The following is a 15283-nucleotide window of genomic DNA, read 5'->3' on the forward strand; positions in this document are numbered from 1 at the left end:
CGACAATTGTGACAGTCGAGTTGGGTTGGAAGTTGGAAATTATGAACACAAAAGTAAACAGCTTTAAAGTTGTGTGCGAGGGTGATGCGAAAAGAGCCATAATAAGCATAAAATAAAATGTTCATACACATATCGTACAATGTGAGCAGCAGACACTTCCGCAAACACACTCAAACACACACACACACACACATGTGCAGAGTCACACATTTTCATTCACCCCTGTGAGCAAAATTCGCGAAGTTGAAAATTGTTGGATGATGATGATGTCATCATCAGAAGCAGACTCATTGCTGCTCCTGATGCTGCTTTCAGGGTGTTTCAAAATTATGCATCATGCCGGAGCCCTGGCACAGGACTTTCCCGCATCAACAGCAAAATCAATAACAATAACAGCTGTGGGTTGAGCAAAAGCTGGAGACGAGACGCCGCCAATGCAGACGGCCCGCCAAGGTGGCGCCAATATTTTTAGTGTTTGCCAAAAAAAAAAAAAAAACATACAAACAGGAAGTATTTTTAATTTCAGCATCGAATATTAAATGCACTTTTGAATTACAGATTCATATCACAATAGCTGAAAAAAACTTGTTGAAGAGAATCTAAAATAGCAATCGAAAAGTGTACTAATATTTTATTTTTTTGTTAAAGCAACTAATGTACCGTATTTTCAACTACAACTATTTTCAATTACAGATTCATATCATATTAGCTGAAAGAAGAATCTAAAATAGCAATCGAAGCTTTCAAAAGTTAAATTAATATTTTCTTATTGTGTTACAGCAACTAATGTAAAAGTATTATAGACGTGATTTTAGAAATACAGGACTCTATTGAAATTAATTAAGAACATTTTTCAAACAACGAAACTAACTTATGTAAGTTTGTCTTTTAATTTGTTCAATAATAAATTGTTATATAAATTAGAAAAAAATGCTTTTAATTACTGTTAGCCCATATATTTTCAGGTTGTATTGAAGCAAGGAATGTAGAAGTTTTTTAGATAGATAGACAACATTTTAGAAGAACCACACTCTATTCATATTAACGGTTAATAAATAGTACACTTTTAAAAGTATGTTTGTCACAAATTAGAACAAAATGTGTTTAAACAAATTAGCAGAGATTCAATTAAAAAAACAAATTTATAAAAAACTGTAATAAATAAATTTTAGTCTGTCTATATGAAACGAAATTAAAGCTACCCATCAACAATTGTTCAGATTGTTAAATTTGCGAGTCATGTAAATGCAGTTTTTGGAATCAAGGCTTTTTTTTTAAATAAAAGTACAATAGAGTTCGCATAACAAACTAAAGCAACAAACACACTGCCAAAGTCATGTACACCCTGAGATAGTGTATATGAGGGTTATATCGCTTGGTTGTTGTCTCACTTGGTTGGCTGCGACTTCCCTATCTCACATTTTGCTGCTCGCTCACTTTTCGATTCCATGCTGCTGGCCAATGATGGTTTTCAGAACTTTTATGCAGACTTGGCAGACACATCGCACATCCATATAGCTGCGTCATGTGACTTAAATGCAGAAAAACTTGGCCCATGACGAATTTTCCAATGCCCATAAATTGAATTTATGTTTTCGTGCATTTAAAGGTTTGCCTAAAGCTCTCAAGCGACTGGTTAATTAGTTAAATAACCGGAAGCGATTTCATGGCACCAGCATATCGATTGGCTTTGTAAATAAATGAAAAACTAAAATCGAAGGCACATAATTGGGTTACATTTAATAAAGTATATTAAATGTGTTTTGAAAACTCGTTAGCTGCCAGCTTCCGGCCAATTTCGTTTCTCTTTTCTTTTATCTCCTGTGGTCTGGGTGTTAATTGAATAATTATTAATTAGCGGCTGCCAATAGCAGTCCCAACAATTAAAGGTAGAAGTATATTGGGAGATTGGGCTGGTGCGGGCCTAAGGGCTATTGAAATTAAAATTAGTATTAATTGTTTGCATTGGTGTATGTATTTTTGTTGATTATCTTGCATGTTCTAGATTCGAATAACAAATAAACACAGTTCTATGGTTATTAAATTAACGATTTTGCATTTTAGGAAATATAAAGTAATATATATTATTAGTTGGTTGCTATATACGAGAACAAGTCTAAGAAAATTAAGTGAAGTGGATTGTCATATATAGATACATAAAGCTTTTAGTCATAGAAGTACATATAGTGCCTTTGAAATCTACAGAAACTAATGCTTTACTCGAATATAATAGCATTACCTTTTCTCGTACTGATCAACAAATAAAATACAAATATATATATATTTAAACAAACACTAATACAATTTCAGGTTTATTTGTATAAATTTTGATAACATTTGATAACATTTGATTAAAAATAATAGTTTTCTAAAGCAAGGGATTTCGCAAGTGTATTCGGGATTAACTTTTCCCAACCCCTTTTTATCTCAACTCTGAAATACTATAAATGATTAGTAACTCAGTTAAGATGTTAGATGACGCGTCTATTATTATTTTCTAGAATTGCTTGCTTTTGCTTTTGGCTACACATACACGAATGTATATTTCTCCGTTGATTTCCTGCTGTTCCGCCTACGCACAGGGAACATGAACAAATTCTTTTTGTGTATCCGGCTGCATATAGTTTCCATATGTTACTAATTAGAATTATGCTCGCGTCATGACATCGCCCCCGCCCTCTTACTTGTCCCCTTGCTTTACGCCCGCACAGACATTTGAGTGAAAAAATCTTTTTATGCCACTGTGCCATATGTTCATTATGTTTTTCTATGCACATGTTTGACTGCAAACTCGACGCGATGTCGTCTGCTTGAGTAATTACCAGTTTGTGTATATATGTGTATGTGTGTGTGCGTGTTTGTGCAATAATTGTCCTTGTCAGCGCCTGCCATTGCATTTGTGCAAGTGAGCGCAAAGCTTTTTATGAAATGACATAAAACAAAAAGTGGGCAACATATGAAAAGTGCGCGCACGCCCTTTTCTAATTTATTATTTAATTAGTGTGGTCGTTTGTCTGCCTGTCTGACTCCCTGACTCCCCCTCCACTATTCGTCCTTTCGTCCACGCAGGTCCGTCTTTACTTCTGAATGACGCAATGTATAGGAAGCCTTACACTCAAATGTGTAATTAAATTACACACACACACACACTACATGAATTTCATTGAAAAGAATATTAAATACAATGTACGAGCATATTTATATATATGTATAGAAAAACTATTTCCTTGCATCCTCACACAGCATCAGAACAATTTCGCCAAACTGTTCAACCAAACTACTGTTTTCGAATTATAATAAAAACATTTGAAAAAGTTGTTGATGGCTAAATATTTTTGGTATAATTTACAATTAAATACTTTCCATACTTTATTTAATGTTTCCAATTATAAATAATGTTTAACAATAATAAACACGGTAAAAAAAAAACTTCACAGCTAGCGAAAGAAATGCTTGTTTTATTAAAATTAATTACCATTTAAATATTTGCGAATGCGAATATATTATGGATATCCAAAGATGGCCACAAAATGTCCCTAAAATGTATGCCTAGTGACTATTCAGTGCAAGTAGTGAAAGTTTAAAGATATACTTTTCACGTTGTCCCCTCTTCCACCAAAAAAGCTTTAATGTTTAAAGCTCCCAATTAATATTTCATTAATGAATAATTTACGAACCCCTAATATACTCCCAATAAACTCTGCAATATCTGATCTTGAGACAGCAGCTACCGTATATAGATAATCATTTGTGCTGTGTTTTCAGTCCTAAGCCACATAAAAGTATTCCTCATATTTTGCTTTTCAAATAGAAATACATCTATGTATAGCTGGAAATTTAATAGGCCATATATTAATTGTCTTTTTAGTGTCAGTCACAAATGTGTGTAAGATTTCAATATCGCCTAACGTTACTCGTTAATAAAAGCAAAATTTTTGGTATCAATAGGGATATACCATTCAAAATAGTTCATTTTTAATTAGTTAATCGCGTAGCGACGAACTCTAAATATAAGAAGCAATAAAAATGTCCAGTTTGGATGATTTTTTTGCCAAGAAGGATAAAAAGAAGTCCAAAACAAAACCAAACTACTTGGCTGCCGACGAGTTGTACCGCACCCTGGAGGAGGCGACCAAAGTGCCTGAAGTCAATGGCAAGACACGGGCAAACGACACTCAAATGAGTTTCTCTGGGTCTGGCACCAATAGCATCTCCACAACAACCTCCGATGCCTCCACTCTGGAGTTTAAAATACGTTTTTCTAATGATGCCAACGATGAGGAGGACGAGTGGTGCGATTTCACTGAAGAGAATCGAAAGCACTTTACCAGTGTGTCCCGATCAGGGATGATGGCACTCACTGCTAGCGGAGGTGCTGGCGGTCCGGCCACTGATAATGCTGGCGAAAGACAGGATGGCGAGTTGAGCGGCGATCTAGCGATCGACAACAGCAACAATTGCATGGGAAATTCAGCTTCTGGTGGAGATGGTGTGCTGGTGGGCCTTGAGGATGCCAGTATTTGTCCCTGGCAAAAATTGGAAATCACTGAGCAACCATCAACAGTAGCAACGGTCATGCCGCCACCGCCATCGCAAGCTCATTCCAAGCCGGAGGTCAAGAAGCAAGTCTATGTGCCACCGGCTCTACGGAATAGCCAGGGCGATTGTGCCGCCGCCGCATCCGGCAAGAAAAAGCCACCACCCTCATCGCTGAACCAACCAATGAAGCCAATGACAAAGCTGGCCAAAGGAGAGGCCCCCGATCTCAACAGCGCCGAGTTCTTCCCCTCACTGAGCGCTGCACACTCCTCGAAGCGCGCCAAGTAGTGAATGAAGTATATCTAGTTTTCATCGCTACCTCGCAGGCCCCCTTGGAATATATAATTACCCCGTAAATTATTTTCATAGTATTCATTCAGCGCCAAATTTGTAATCCCCCTAAAACAATTCATATGCGTTTAGAGCAACAGCGTAGCGTGAAGAGCATGATTGTCAGTGAGCCTTAAATAAAACACACAGAACTTCGACCACACTTCCCTATCCATCCACTCTCTGAGTGCTGTTCGGTTAGGCATTTTGTACAATTTAGTCAGCCATTAGCAGACTCCCTGGCGTGTCATTAGCCCAAACGAGCCAAATATTTACAATCGAGTCAGTTTAGCGTTAAATGCGCCCCGCGGACAAATGAACATGATAAAATATCGAAAAGCTGTTCTACACAACAGCCACTTGAAAATGTGAAGCAGTGATATGAATACATTAACTATTTCTGCATTGGTTTCAATCAATAGCACCATTTATCAATATTGGGTTAAGATTTATCCAAACGATAGAGGGAATGTTGGAGAAATTCAAACGCAAAACATGGAAGCAGGTGAACGCTTGCGAGAAGAATTAAAGGACAAATGCCTTTGTTTTCCAACTCGTTTCTGTCTGTATAATCTCGCCAAGCAATATATAGAAGGAATTTGTTCTGATTTGAAAGCAATAGATAAATCTTTTCTGGCTTTTCGCGTGTCCTCACAAGAGTTTTGTAAATGATTGAATGAACAAGAAAAAGTTGATTGAACACTAGAGGCTATAAAAGTACCTTTTCGCAATGTCTAGCTTCCATATTTTATAAATTTTACGTTGGAAAAAAGGATGTATAAATGTCTGTACGATTAGACATTTAAAAAAAAAAAAGATTTCAAAATTGTTTCACTTTTGAACTTCAAACTTTTAACAGGTTACGAAGAACACAAAAATCGTCTACACTTTTGAAAAACTGCCGCTCGAAAACTGATGCTTAAGAAAGCTATACTTACCTATCAAAATCTTTTTTTTTCCAATAAAAAATAAGCAGCAATTTATAGAGAAAGTAATATTTTAAGCAACTTTTTCTCAGGTATATCAAGATTTATTCGAATGTGTATGATAGGGAGAATATATATCGCCAAATATATAGCCAATTAGCTGTGTTTTAGACCACCAACAAAATAGATAGTATAATGGCAATTTAAGCAGAAGGTGGTAACAACAGTTATTTCTGATGATAAGCTAGATAATGTTTTATTTTCGCAACAACTCACGCCCATCATTAATGAACGTTTGTCCAATTTATCTGCAGCCTTACCCCTCTTCTTCAGAACCCTTACCAAAAACTCCAAGTATTTTAATTATTATGTTTTTACTATGAATTTTTGTTTCTCTTATTTCCTAGGCATAACCAAAAAATTTCACTTTTGGCTTTGACAGCAAAAAAAATGCCTCGCTAGCAAATTGTAGGCTATGGCCTATTGTGGGTATTGATTGTTGAGTGCCCACAGGCCGTGCATCGCTCCCCATTCGGGGCCACCATAACCAGTTTTCAATGCTTTTTAGAATCCTACATTCCTTCTAAGCAGGCTAACAACATGGTCCACCACATGGCCCACAGCATGCGCAACAGCCGTAGGGTCCACAGGGGCCGCAACAATGGTTAATTGCTTTGAACCATTGTCCGTTATACGCTCCACACAGACCGCAGGGACCCAAACCGCCAGTTGGTCCGCAACACGTTCCAGGCATCGAGCATATGCGAGGATTACACATCTTGCAGCAAATAGTTTCTGTTAATACCAATTGAATTCATTTAAAGACAGCCTCAATATCTCCCTCCCCTTTACACTTACATTAGCCTGTTTACGGAAGTAGGATAAATAGAAAAAAATTTTGGTTACTGCCGAGAGATGTTTGCCGTATAGGAGTCGTAACGAGAATGAGTTTCCAAGCAATCGAATACAGGCAATTATATTCGTTTTGCTTAGTGATATTTCAAAGCCTACTATATATGTTTAAGTGCCTACTTTATCTCTAAAAACTCCTAAGTTGTATCTAATGTGAAAGCATAGGGATTGGTCAGCATATCCAATTTCCACTTGGGACTTTGGCATTTTATCAACACATTTTTGTATTTGTAAGAAATGATTATTTTGTTGTTATCAGGCTAACCATAGGGCAAGATATACATATAAGTTATATATATGAAATTTATGAACCATAATGGATATAATAATCCGTATTTAATTTATAATTGCAATCATCTGTCTGCCAAGAATGCATTTCTTTTACTACAAGACTTGTTGCCAATAATTCTACAATCACTTAATAACTCGATATTATTGTCTATTATTTGGACGCTTCTTGCAAATGTTTCCCATTCCAATGCCATTTCGAATGCCCATCCTAACCATTTGTGCTCGATTTAACTTTTGAGGTAGCCAACGCCCAGGGGCCGCGAAAGCAGGCAGAGAGAAAAAAATAAATCTGTGTAGTCATGCGCCTGCCAGCGAATCAAATAGAAATACACTTCACTGCACTTGTAAAATATTTCTGCTGTCGCAAACACAGCCACACTCCGGTCAGCCCCTTAACAACCCACAACACAGACCCTAGAGCCTGACGTTCATAACTCAGCTAATGCTTTGGCAACCGAAGAAGCGCCTTCAGCGCAACAAGTGCCTTCTCCCCAGCCCTGCTTCACATAGTTAACCCCACAACGTCTCTTTGACTGGCGAAAGGTTTCTTTTTTATTGTTTTATTCAAGTCCCTCCCAACCCAAGATCTCCACTTGTACACTGAACAACACAGCACTTGCTTTAAAGTACTTAATACTATTATTGCTATAAATTATATTACTAAATAGTATTTGTGCTACTAATACTGGCTCTTGTAGCTACTAGGGTGTAGCATCACTTCCACTAATATGTACAACTAGTAATATTATTATTCACTTAATAATGTCTATCATTATTGCCTATTATTTGGACGTACCTACTATTGCATTTATATATTTGTTACTAGCATGGCAAATTTTACTACTACTTTAGTCCAGCTGGTGCTCTACTACTGTGAAGATTTCTTATTCTTTTACTATTACTACTTCTTTGACTGCTAGTTCGCCTTCTTTTTCTAATAATTATGCGACTATTTGCTCTATTTCTGCTCCTACAATCGCTACTTTTAATAGTTTATTACATATTATTGTAATATGATTAGATTACTCCTACTTAGGCTTTCGTAGCTTTAAAAAACTTGTTTATAACTTTTATAATTCCTTATGTCGACTGTCAATATTTGTTGACATAAAAATATAATGAATAAATAAATAAATTCTGATTCTATTTCTACGGCATTTGCTACCACTACTCTATCGCAGAACTAATAAAGGAATGAAAATATAAACCTCTTTGTTTTAAAATAGTAAGCAATAAAATATATTTCTTTATGGCAAAAATAAAAATTTTAATAAATAATCCTTTAACTTATGTACGGCTTGAAGCAGAAAAAGGCTCAAATATCGATTACAAATAGCTACGTTATGTGATTAGCATTTGATTATGATGACTTGGGAGAGACTTGTTTGTACAAGTGTTCTTATAATCATATAAAAATGCATTTCTATGTTGTAGGGACGCGTTAAAGGTTTAAAATTTTCCATCTATGTCGAAGCTATATTTATTTTTCCGCCTGCCTATAACTCTGATTCACAAATCTACTCATATTTATGAATGCAAATTTATTAAAAAATTGTTATTTATCGTAATATGCAATATGTTTATCATAGCCATAGAAAAACGATAGTGAAAATGTGGAAATACAGAAGTGTCTGAGCTAAGTTCTTAGTTGCAAGAACCTTTGGAAATGTGTGGAGTTTAACACATTTTTTCGAAAGCCGTAAGAATAATAGAATAATACAGAATGTACATATGCCAAAAAGCACATACTATATATTTAGGCAACTTTCAAAGAAGACTGAGCTGTAACATATCGCAATAAATAAAAAAAGAGAAGAGAAGTGCGCCGGCAATGACAAAGAATTGATATCTCTTTGTAACAGAAATAAGACCTTAATCGGTAAATTCTTGACTCTGAAAACTGTAGGTTTGTTGTTCATTTAAAGTGTTTGGATTTTAAGACTCCACACTGGTCAACCTCAAAATTCTCGTTCATACTTAAGTCCAAGTCGAATACTTTTTGGGAAATGTTTTGGGATATTAAAAACTGTGAAAATCAGAAAGCTTGTTGAAATACTTACAAAGGCAAACAGTTTTAAAAACAAAGTTTTTGTCTGTCCTTAGACATTATTGTATACTTTTTTCTTAGGCTTTTTTATTTTTGAAGTTGAAATTATAACGTTGTATTATAAAATATAATATTATATTATAATACAAATAATAGTTTTTTGAATAAGTATATTTAATATTATTCATATATTAAATATTACGTCATCAGAATATCAGCAATTGCTTTGGAAAGTTTTGGTAAATAAAAATGCAAAGTTCCATGCAAAGTCAGCTGAGATTTTTTAGTCCAACGCATCAAAAGTATTAATTTTATAGCAACAAAATGGGAATATTACTTTAATAGGAAACAATTGTATTCTTTTAGCAGATTGTAGATTGTAACTGTACTTCAAGTTAGTAGGAATTCAAGTTAATAGGAAACAATTGTATTATTTTAGCAGATTGTAGATTGTAACTGTACTTCAAGTTAGTCAGTCAGTACCGAACCCACATTCATTGAGTGTTTTCAAATTTGGTTTATAAGATATTCGAAAAACTTATGGCGTCAATTTTCTTACAAAAGTTGAAATTACTGCAAGGACACATGCTGACTAGTGTAAGAAGCATTGCCTTCTAAGTTGCGCATTTCATAAGAGAAATATGCTTCGGCCACACCAACGATCCCAACATCCTCAGCCCACCACATCCCCTCCCATCCTTCAACTTGTCGTTGTTTACTTCACAACGGATTCGCAGTCAAAGCAAAGTAAAGTCATTTGACAAGTTTTGTCACGTGCGTCACATGTTGGAATGCCGTGGAGCTCATGCGGCTTGGGCCCGCCCAGCTCCTGCCACAGTTGCGGCTCCAAGTCTATGGCTGCTGTCGCAAGTGCTCCTTGGGCATGGCTTCTGAGTACATTTTAAGCAATTTTCAAGCAGCAGTGTTCGTCATTGTTTCAAAATTGTCGCCGTTCTTGTTGGTTGTTCTTGTTGAGCTCCTTTTTCTGTTTTCTCAGCTCCTCGCACAGCCCAGTAGTGTTTGCGAATGTGTTTGTGATTATTTAGTTATGTCATCTAATTGAGTTTGGTGTTTTGTTTATTTGCTTATACTAGCTTCGGTGAGTGTGGAGGAAATGTTTGTGAATGGTTAATTGAGTTGATTACCTCAGAATTGTAGAAAACTGTTGTATGACGTCAAATAAAATAAAGTAAAGCCATAAATGGTTAAATTTTGTAAAGACGAGAATAGTTGATATTAATTTATTTCTAGCCCCTAGCAGAGAAAATAATCAGCAACTCCATGGTGGTATATTTTTTGGCATTGAGGAGTAATTGTTAATAGGTAGGCCACTAAAATGTATGTATATTGAAATATTATATTAAAAAAATATTTAAAAAACGCCTATTTGATTGGCAACGATTATATTTATTGAACCGTAAAATCGCTGCATATACTATAATTACACAAATGAAAATGATCGCATTAATTGATTCCCTTCTGGCAATTCTGTAAAGTGCCTGTAAAGTGGTTTGATTTATTCGACATTTAAATTTAATTGCATAGAAATTTCATTTAAGTCGGTGAGGCAGGTATATATAGTTATATAGTTAGTGCTGGCCACAGTCGTCGTCGAGATCGCGTGCCAGTTTCATATTACGACACATACTTGTGTGTGCGCACATCATGATTTCAACTTTAAAACGCAGCCCGAAAGCCCCAAATACTCTGTGCTGTTGAAGTTTAATGTTACGTGCTGCCATTTCTATTAATGTTTCTCTTGTTGTTGTTGTTGCTGTTGTTGCTGTGGTTTCTGTTGTTATTGTTGCTTTAACATATTGCGCAACGCCTCCGGCTGAGCACCGTCCGAGTAGTTCAATGTCCCCGTCGAAGAAAATTTTATTTTTATTTTCTTCCTCTACTTTGTTTTGTTTTTCTTCGTGCCGGAAGTGCTGCGATAATTTTTGCTGTTGTTTTTCTTTGATTAATACTTAAAACGTTGATAACACAAACAAACAAAATTTTCACAACACAGGAACAAAAATTGGAAAATCTGAAACAAATTATAATAATTTCTTCAGTAGGTGGAGTGATTCGTTAATTGCCGTGAAATAAGCTTAACTGCTAAAAGGCAATAATTAGGTTATAAGGCAAAACAAACTGTGAAGCTAGCCATCGCATTGACAGCATTATTGCCAATTAATGGTGTAAATATTTGAGCTGTAAGCCATAACAATGACACGGCCGATACAGATAGCTTGGCACTTTGAATGTGCTCGGCTGCATTTGTGGCCATTATTGTTGTGCACTCGTCTCTACTCGACTCACTCAGTCAGTCAACCAGTCAGTCAGTCAATGAGTTAGCCAGTCAGACCGACAGCTGGTTAGTCAATCACTCATTGAGTCTGCACATCCATGCATCATCATCCTAAAGGAATTAGTGCGAGTCAAGCCACACTCGTTGAACTTGTGTTGAATTCTGTAAAGTTATTGCAGCCATCGTGCAGTGGAGTTTTTTGAAACTTTGCGTAAAGAAAATAAATGACCTTCGACTAAAACTAGTTTCATCCATTCTCAACTATTTCGATTGACTGCTATTTAAAGAGCAACTATTTAACTTCATCTTCGATTCGATTACATTTAACTCATCTCGATTACTCACTAAATGAAACCCTGAAGTACAGCAGCATTTCAACAATTTTAATCATTTAACTTTTTTTCAAAAGAATAGAAGTGGAATGTCTTAGAAGTACACGCAAATCAATTTCTAGTAATATTTAAACCAAAAATATTGCAAACTTTTAAATGTACGTACAAGCATATTTGTAAATGAATTCCTTTAAAGATACCTACGCAGAATTGAAGTAGAATTGAAAAAGGTTTCCAGTAAATAAAAAATATATTGGTATAACTGTGGAATCACCCAAAAAATTGGAAAACATAAATATAAATGAAGCAAGCAAAAAGCGGATGTAGTTCAGTGTAAATATTAGTCATCAATAGACAGTTAAAACCATGGTTTAAGATTTCAACCATATAATTCAAATATAGCATTTTTGTTGTTTGTTTGAACAATATAAATACGAAAAGCTTTTTGGAAAAATTACACAATTTTGGAATTAAGGTTTGATTTAAATAAATGACAGACTAAGAGAAAAGTTTCATTTAAATCCTTTTTTATATCGAAATGTGGTTTCAAAGCGAATCTTTCATTTATATTTGTCTTTAAAAAGAGTTCTTTTAACTACAAAATTCCACAAAGACTTGTCTTGCCTTAATACTTAGTTCCTAAATGCAGAAATGTTCTAGAAAGAGTTTTGAATTGCAGATTCTAAGTTAAATGTGGCAACAACAGAACAATTCTTTTAAATCTGTTTTAAAATTCAGAAATTTTAGGTTGCTCTAGAAAGTATTAGATTTGAGATGTCGGTAATGAATGTTTGGCCAAATCATAAATAGTATTGTGATTAAATTAATACAAAAACCAATTGTTTATAAAAACAAAAATTTTACTATGCGACTGACTAAAATAATTAATTAAATAGATACTAATAACCAGATAGCTAATAATACTAATAAATAACTTAAATTTCAAAAGTTTTAAAAAAATATATAATTGTATCTTTAAATTTATTTCAAGATTTGAGAAAACAGCCCATTTTGTGGGAACGGTTGGTGTTCGTTGCCCAGAGCTTATCCCATTGTAGTTATGCAGTGAATGTTTTATTGAAATGTACAACCAGCAGTCAGTCACCCATTCAGTTAGCCAGCAACTCGGCAATCAAATGCACACAAGTGCATAACCGCACACACACATCCGGACATACACACACAGCTAGTGAGCTGAGGAGTTGAGGTGAGGCTGAGGCGGTAAGAAGTCAGGATGCCGATACTGCTGATTTATAAAGCACTGCTTGCAATTATACGCTCAAGCGGAGTTTGTCTATTGGCAATCGCCAATCGTACTACTTACTATATATGTATACTTTATGTGTATAAATATGTGTGTATGTGTGTGCCTTTCTTTGTATAAATGCCAACCTATTTGCGCCTCTTAGTTGTATTTTCTCGAAGTAATCGTATTTGATGTTTTTCGAATTACAATATAATTCAAATAATCTCATTACCATATGCGCATCAATAAGCTGTTTTGGATGGATGCTTAAAAATACAACGCAGGGAAATTTGAAAATTGATATGACCAAAAAGTAGAACCGTTGTTTCGCAGGATTGCTTTGTTATTCTAGTCTGTGAACAATATGATAACCTAGTCATGACTCCAAGTCAGCAACAAATAAATTTACAACCAACTCTATTATTATTAAAATTCTCTGATAATTAAGTAGTTTTGTAAGCTTTTATTTGTATATATATACTCGTATGTACTGAGTTGGGGGACGATTCTGATACATAAGATGATGATACATTTCACACTTCCACTCACAACGAGGTAATATAAATATACAGCAGAAATACATTTATAAATATTTAAATGCCGATAAATTCTAAGATAATGCCTGCTGTTTTCTAAATGCATACATAAAAAAGATTGGCATAACTATTTTTCTGGCTGCAGCAGCAGTTTCATTTTTCTTATCTTTGCTATACACGCGTAGAATAAAGTATATAACACTGAGTTCACTATTGGACTTCTCTTGCTTTTATTCACTTTTAAAACTTTTTTCAGTCTGCATTCTGTTCATGACACAACACAGCAATGCTTGACATCCACAGCTTCCAAGTACTTTACCATTTGACCAATTAATTGCCAGTACCATTTGGCCCGAGGAAAACTACTTATTTCATTGACGTGCCATTTTAATTTTGAAATATTGTGGCCTGAGTTGCATCCGCAATTGATTTTGTTTATGGACATTTTTCAATTACACTAAAAGTCCATCAAGGTTAGGAAAAATACACAAATTAATTAGGAATGAATGCTCCTTTTTAATGTAGAAAATTGTCTTTTACTTTTTCTGTGAGCGTAAATCAAAATAAGTGAATTAAATTGCAATCATAAATATATTCTTGGTTCAATTATGTAGTATAAAGCAGCTGCTCGGCCATAAATTTAACAAATTGGCTTTTAAAGTGACATAAAATGCATGCTATGTCGAAAACTTTTTAGCTGTGGGTCGCCAAATGACTAACAATTATAGCAGCAAGCATAACAGCAACAACTACAGGAATAATGACAGCAACAAATGTCTTTGCAAAAAGGCGTGCCAGCAAAAAAGTTAAAACTTTACGCACGTTTTGGCTAAGTAAATAGCCAAACAGCAAGAACAACACCAATGACAACAACAACAACAAAGACAGTGGCAGTGGAAAACTGAAATGCTGAGCTAGCCAGACACGCATATACAAGCAGCAACAACAACAACTGCAACAAAATACGGCGCCTTTGCCACACAAACAACGTACGAACATTTTGTGTTGCATACTTAAGTGCGTTGCGATCTTGTGCATTCTACATTGTTGTTGTTTTCGCTGCTGTGTTTCAGAGGGCCTGCACTTGAAATGCCGGATGGCTACTTCAGCACGTTGCCATCAGCACACACACATTCACAGACACACACTAATTATGTGGCAGATGCTTCATTTGCCTTTGCGTGCACCATTTTGGCAAAGCACACTGGGCGGACATTCCAAATTCTTTTAGAATTATGGAAAAAAATTTGTTCTACCTTCTACATTCTGTCAAAGTCATTTAATTTACATTTACTGATTAAATTGTTCATGACTTACAGCTAATTACTTTACTCTCATTGCATAAAATGTGGTCCAAAATTTTCATGGTTGATTAAATCGGATTATTTTATTCATATATTTTTGTTTTAGAATAAATATGTAGTGATGTGTCCTTTTATATTTGCACAGTTCAAATTTACTTTTAGTGTGTAAAAATCTATAAAAAATGTATTTATTTAAAATATTTGCAGCAAGCTTGCTGAAAAAAGTGTGTGTTTGTTGGTTAAGTCTTATTTTAATGGCAAGTATATGGTTTTGCTTTAACTAATGCAAAATATATTTGCATTTATCACTTGAATTGTTAAACTCTTTCATTTATTTTAATATGCAACTGAGCCAGAACTTTACAAAATATATTTCAAATACGCCCACATTAAAGCTATATATACATATAGAATATTTTTCAGGTTACAACACCTTTCATAAGTCTGCTCGTTTGCTGCTCTTAATTGAAGAAAGGCTATATCAGCCTTGAAAAGATTGTTGCTAATATTTTAACTAAGAATGA

At 34.9% G+C, this 15283-nt stretch overlaps 1 protein-coding gene and 1 long non-coding RNA gene across 2 annotated transcripts; one reads left to right on the forward strand and one right to left on the reverse strand.

Annotated features, from left to right (window-relative positions):
• The first annotated feature begins 3929 nt into the window (after nucleotides 1-3929).
• LOC115626126 (protein CDV3 homolog) lies at nucleotides 3930-5022 on the forward strand. The gene has a single exon (XM_030521380.1). It carries the CDS (start codon nucleotides 4027-4029, stop codon nucleotides 4825-4827), a length of 801 nt encoding a protein of 266 aa, XP_030377240.1. The 5' UTR covers nucleotides 3930-4026; the 3' UTR covers nucleotides 4828-5022.
• Nucleotides 5023-6152: 1130 nt separating this feature from the next.
• LOC115626123 lies at nucleotides 6153-6735 on the reverse strand. The gene is made up of 2 exons (XR_003995561.1): nucleotides 6654-6735; nucleotides 6153-6590 (listed from the first exon to the last, which is right to left on the reverse strand). It is a non-coding gene; the product is annotated as an uncharacterized LOC115626123 (long non-coding RNA).
• Nucleotides 6736-15283: the final 8548 nt, after the last annotated feature.

Source organism: Scaptodrosophila lebanonensis, unplaced genomic scaffold (genome assembly GCF_003285725.1).
Source record: "Scaptodrosophila lebanonensis strain 11010-0011.00,11010-0021.00 unplaced genomic scaffold, SlebRS2 tig00000080-arrow-pilon, whole genome shotgun sequence".
Lineage (NCBI taxonomy): Eukaryota > Metazoa > Arthropoda > Insecta > Diptera > Drosophilidae > Scaptodrosophila > Scaptodrosophila lebanonensis.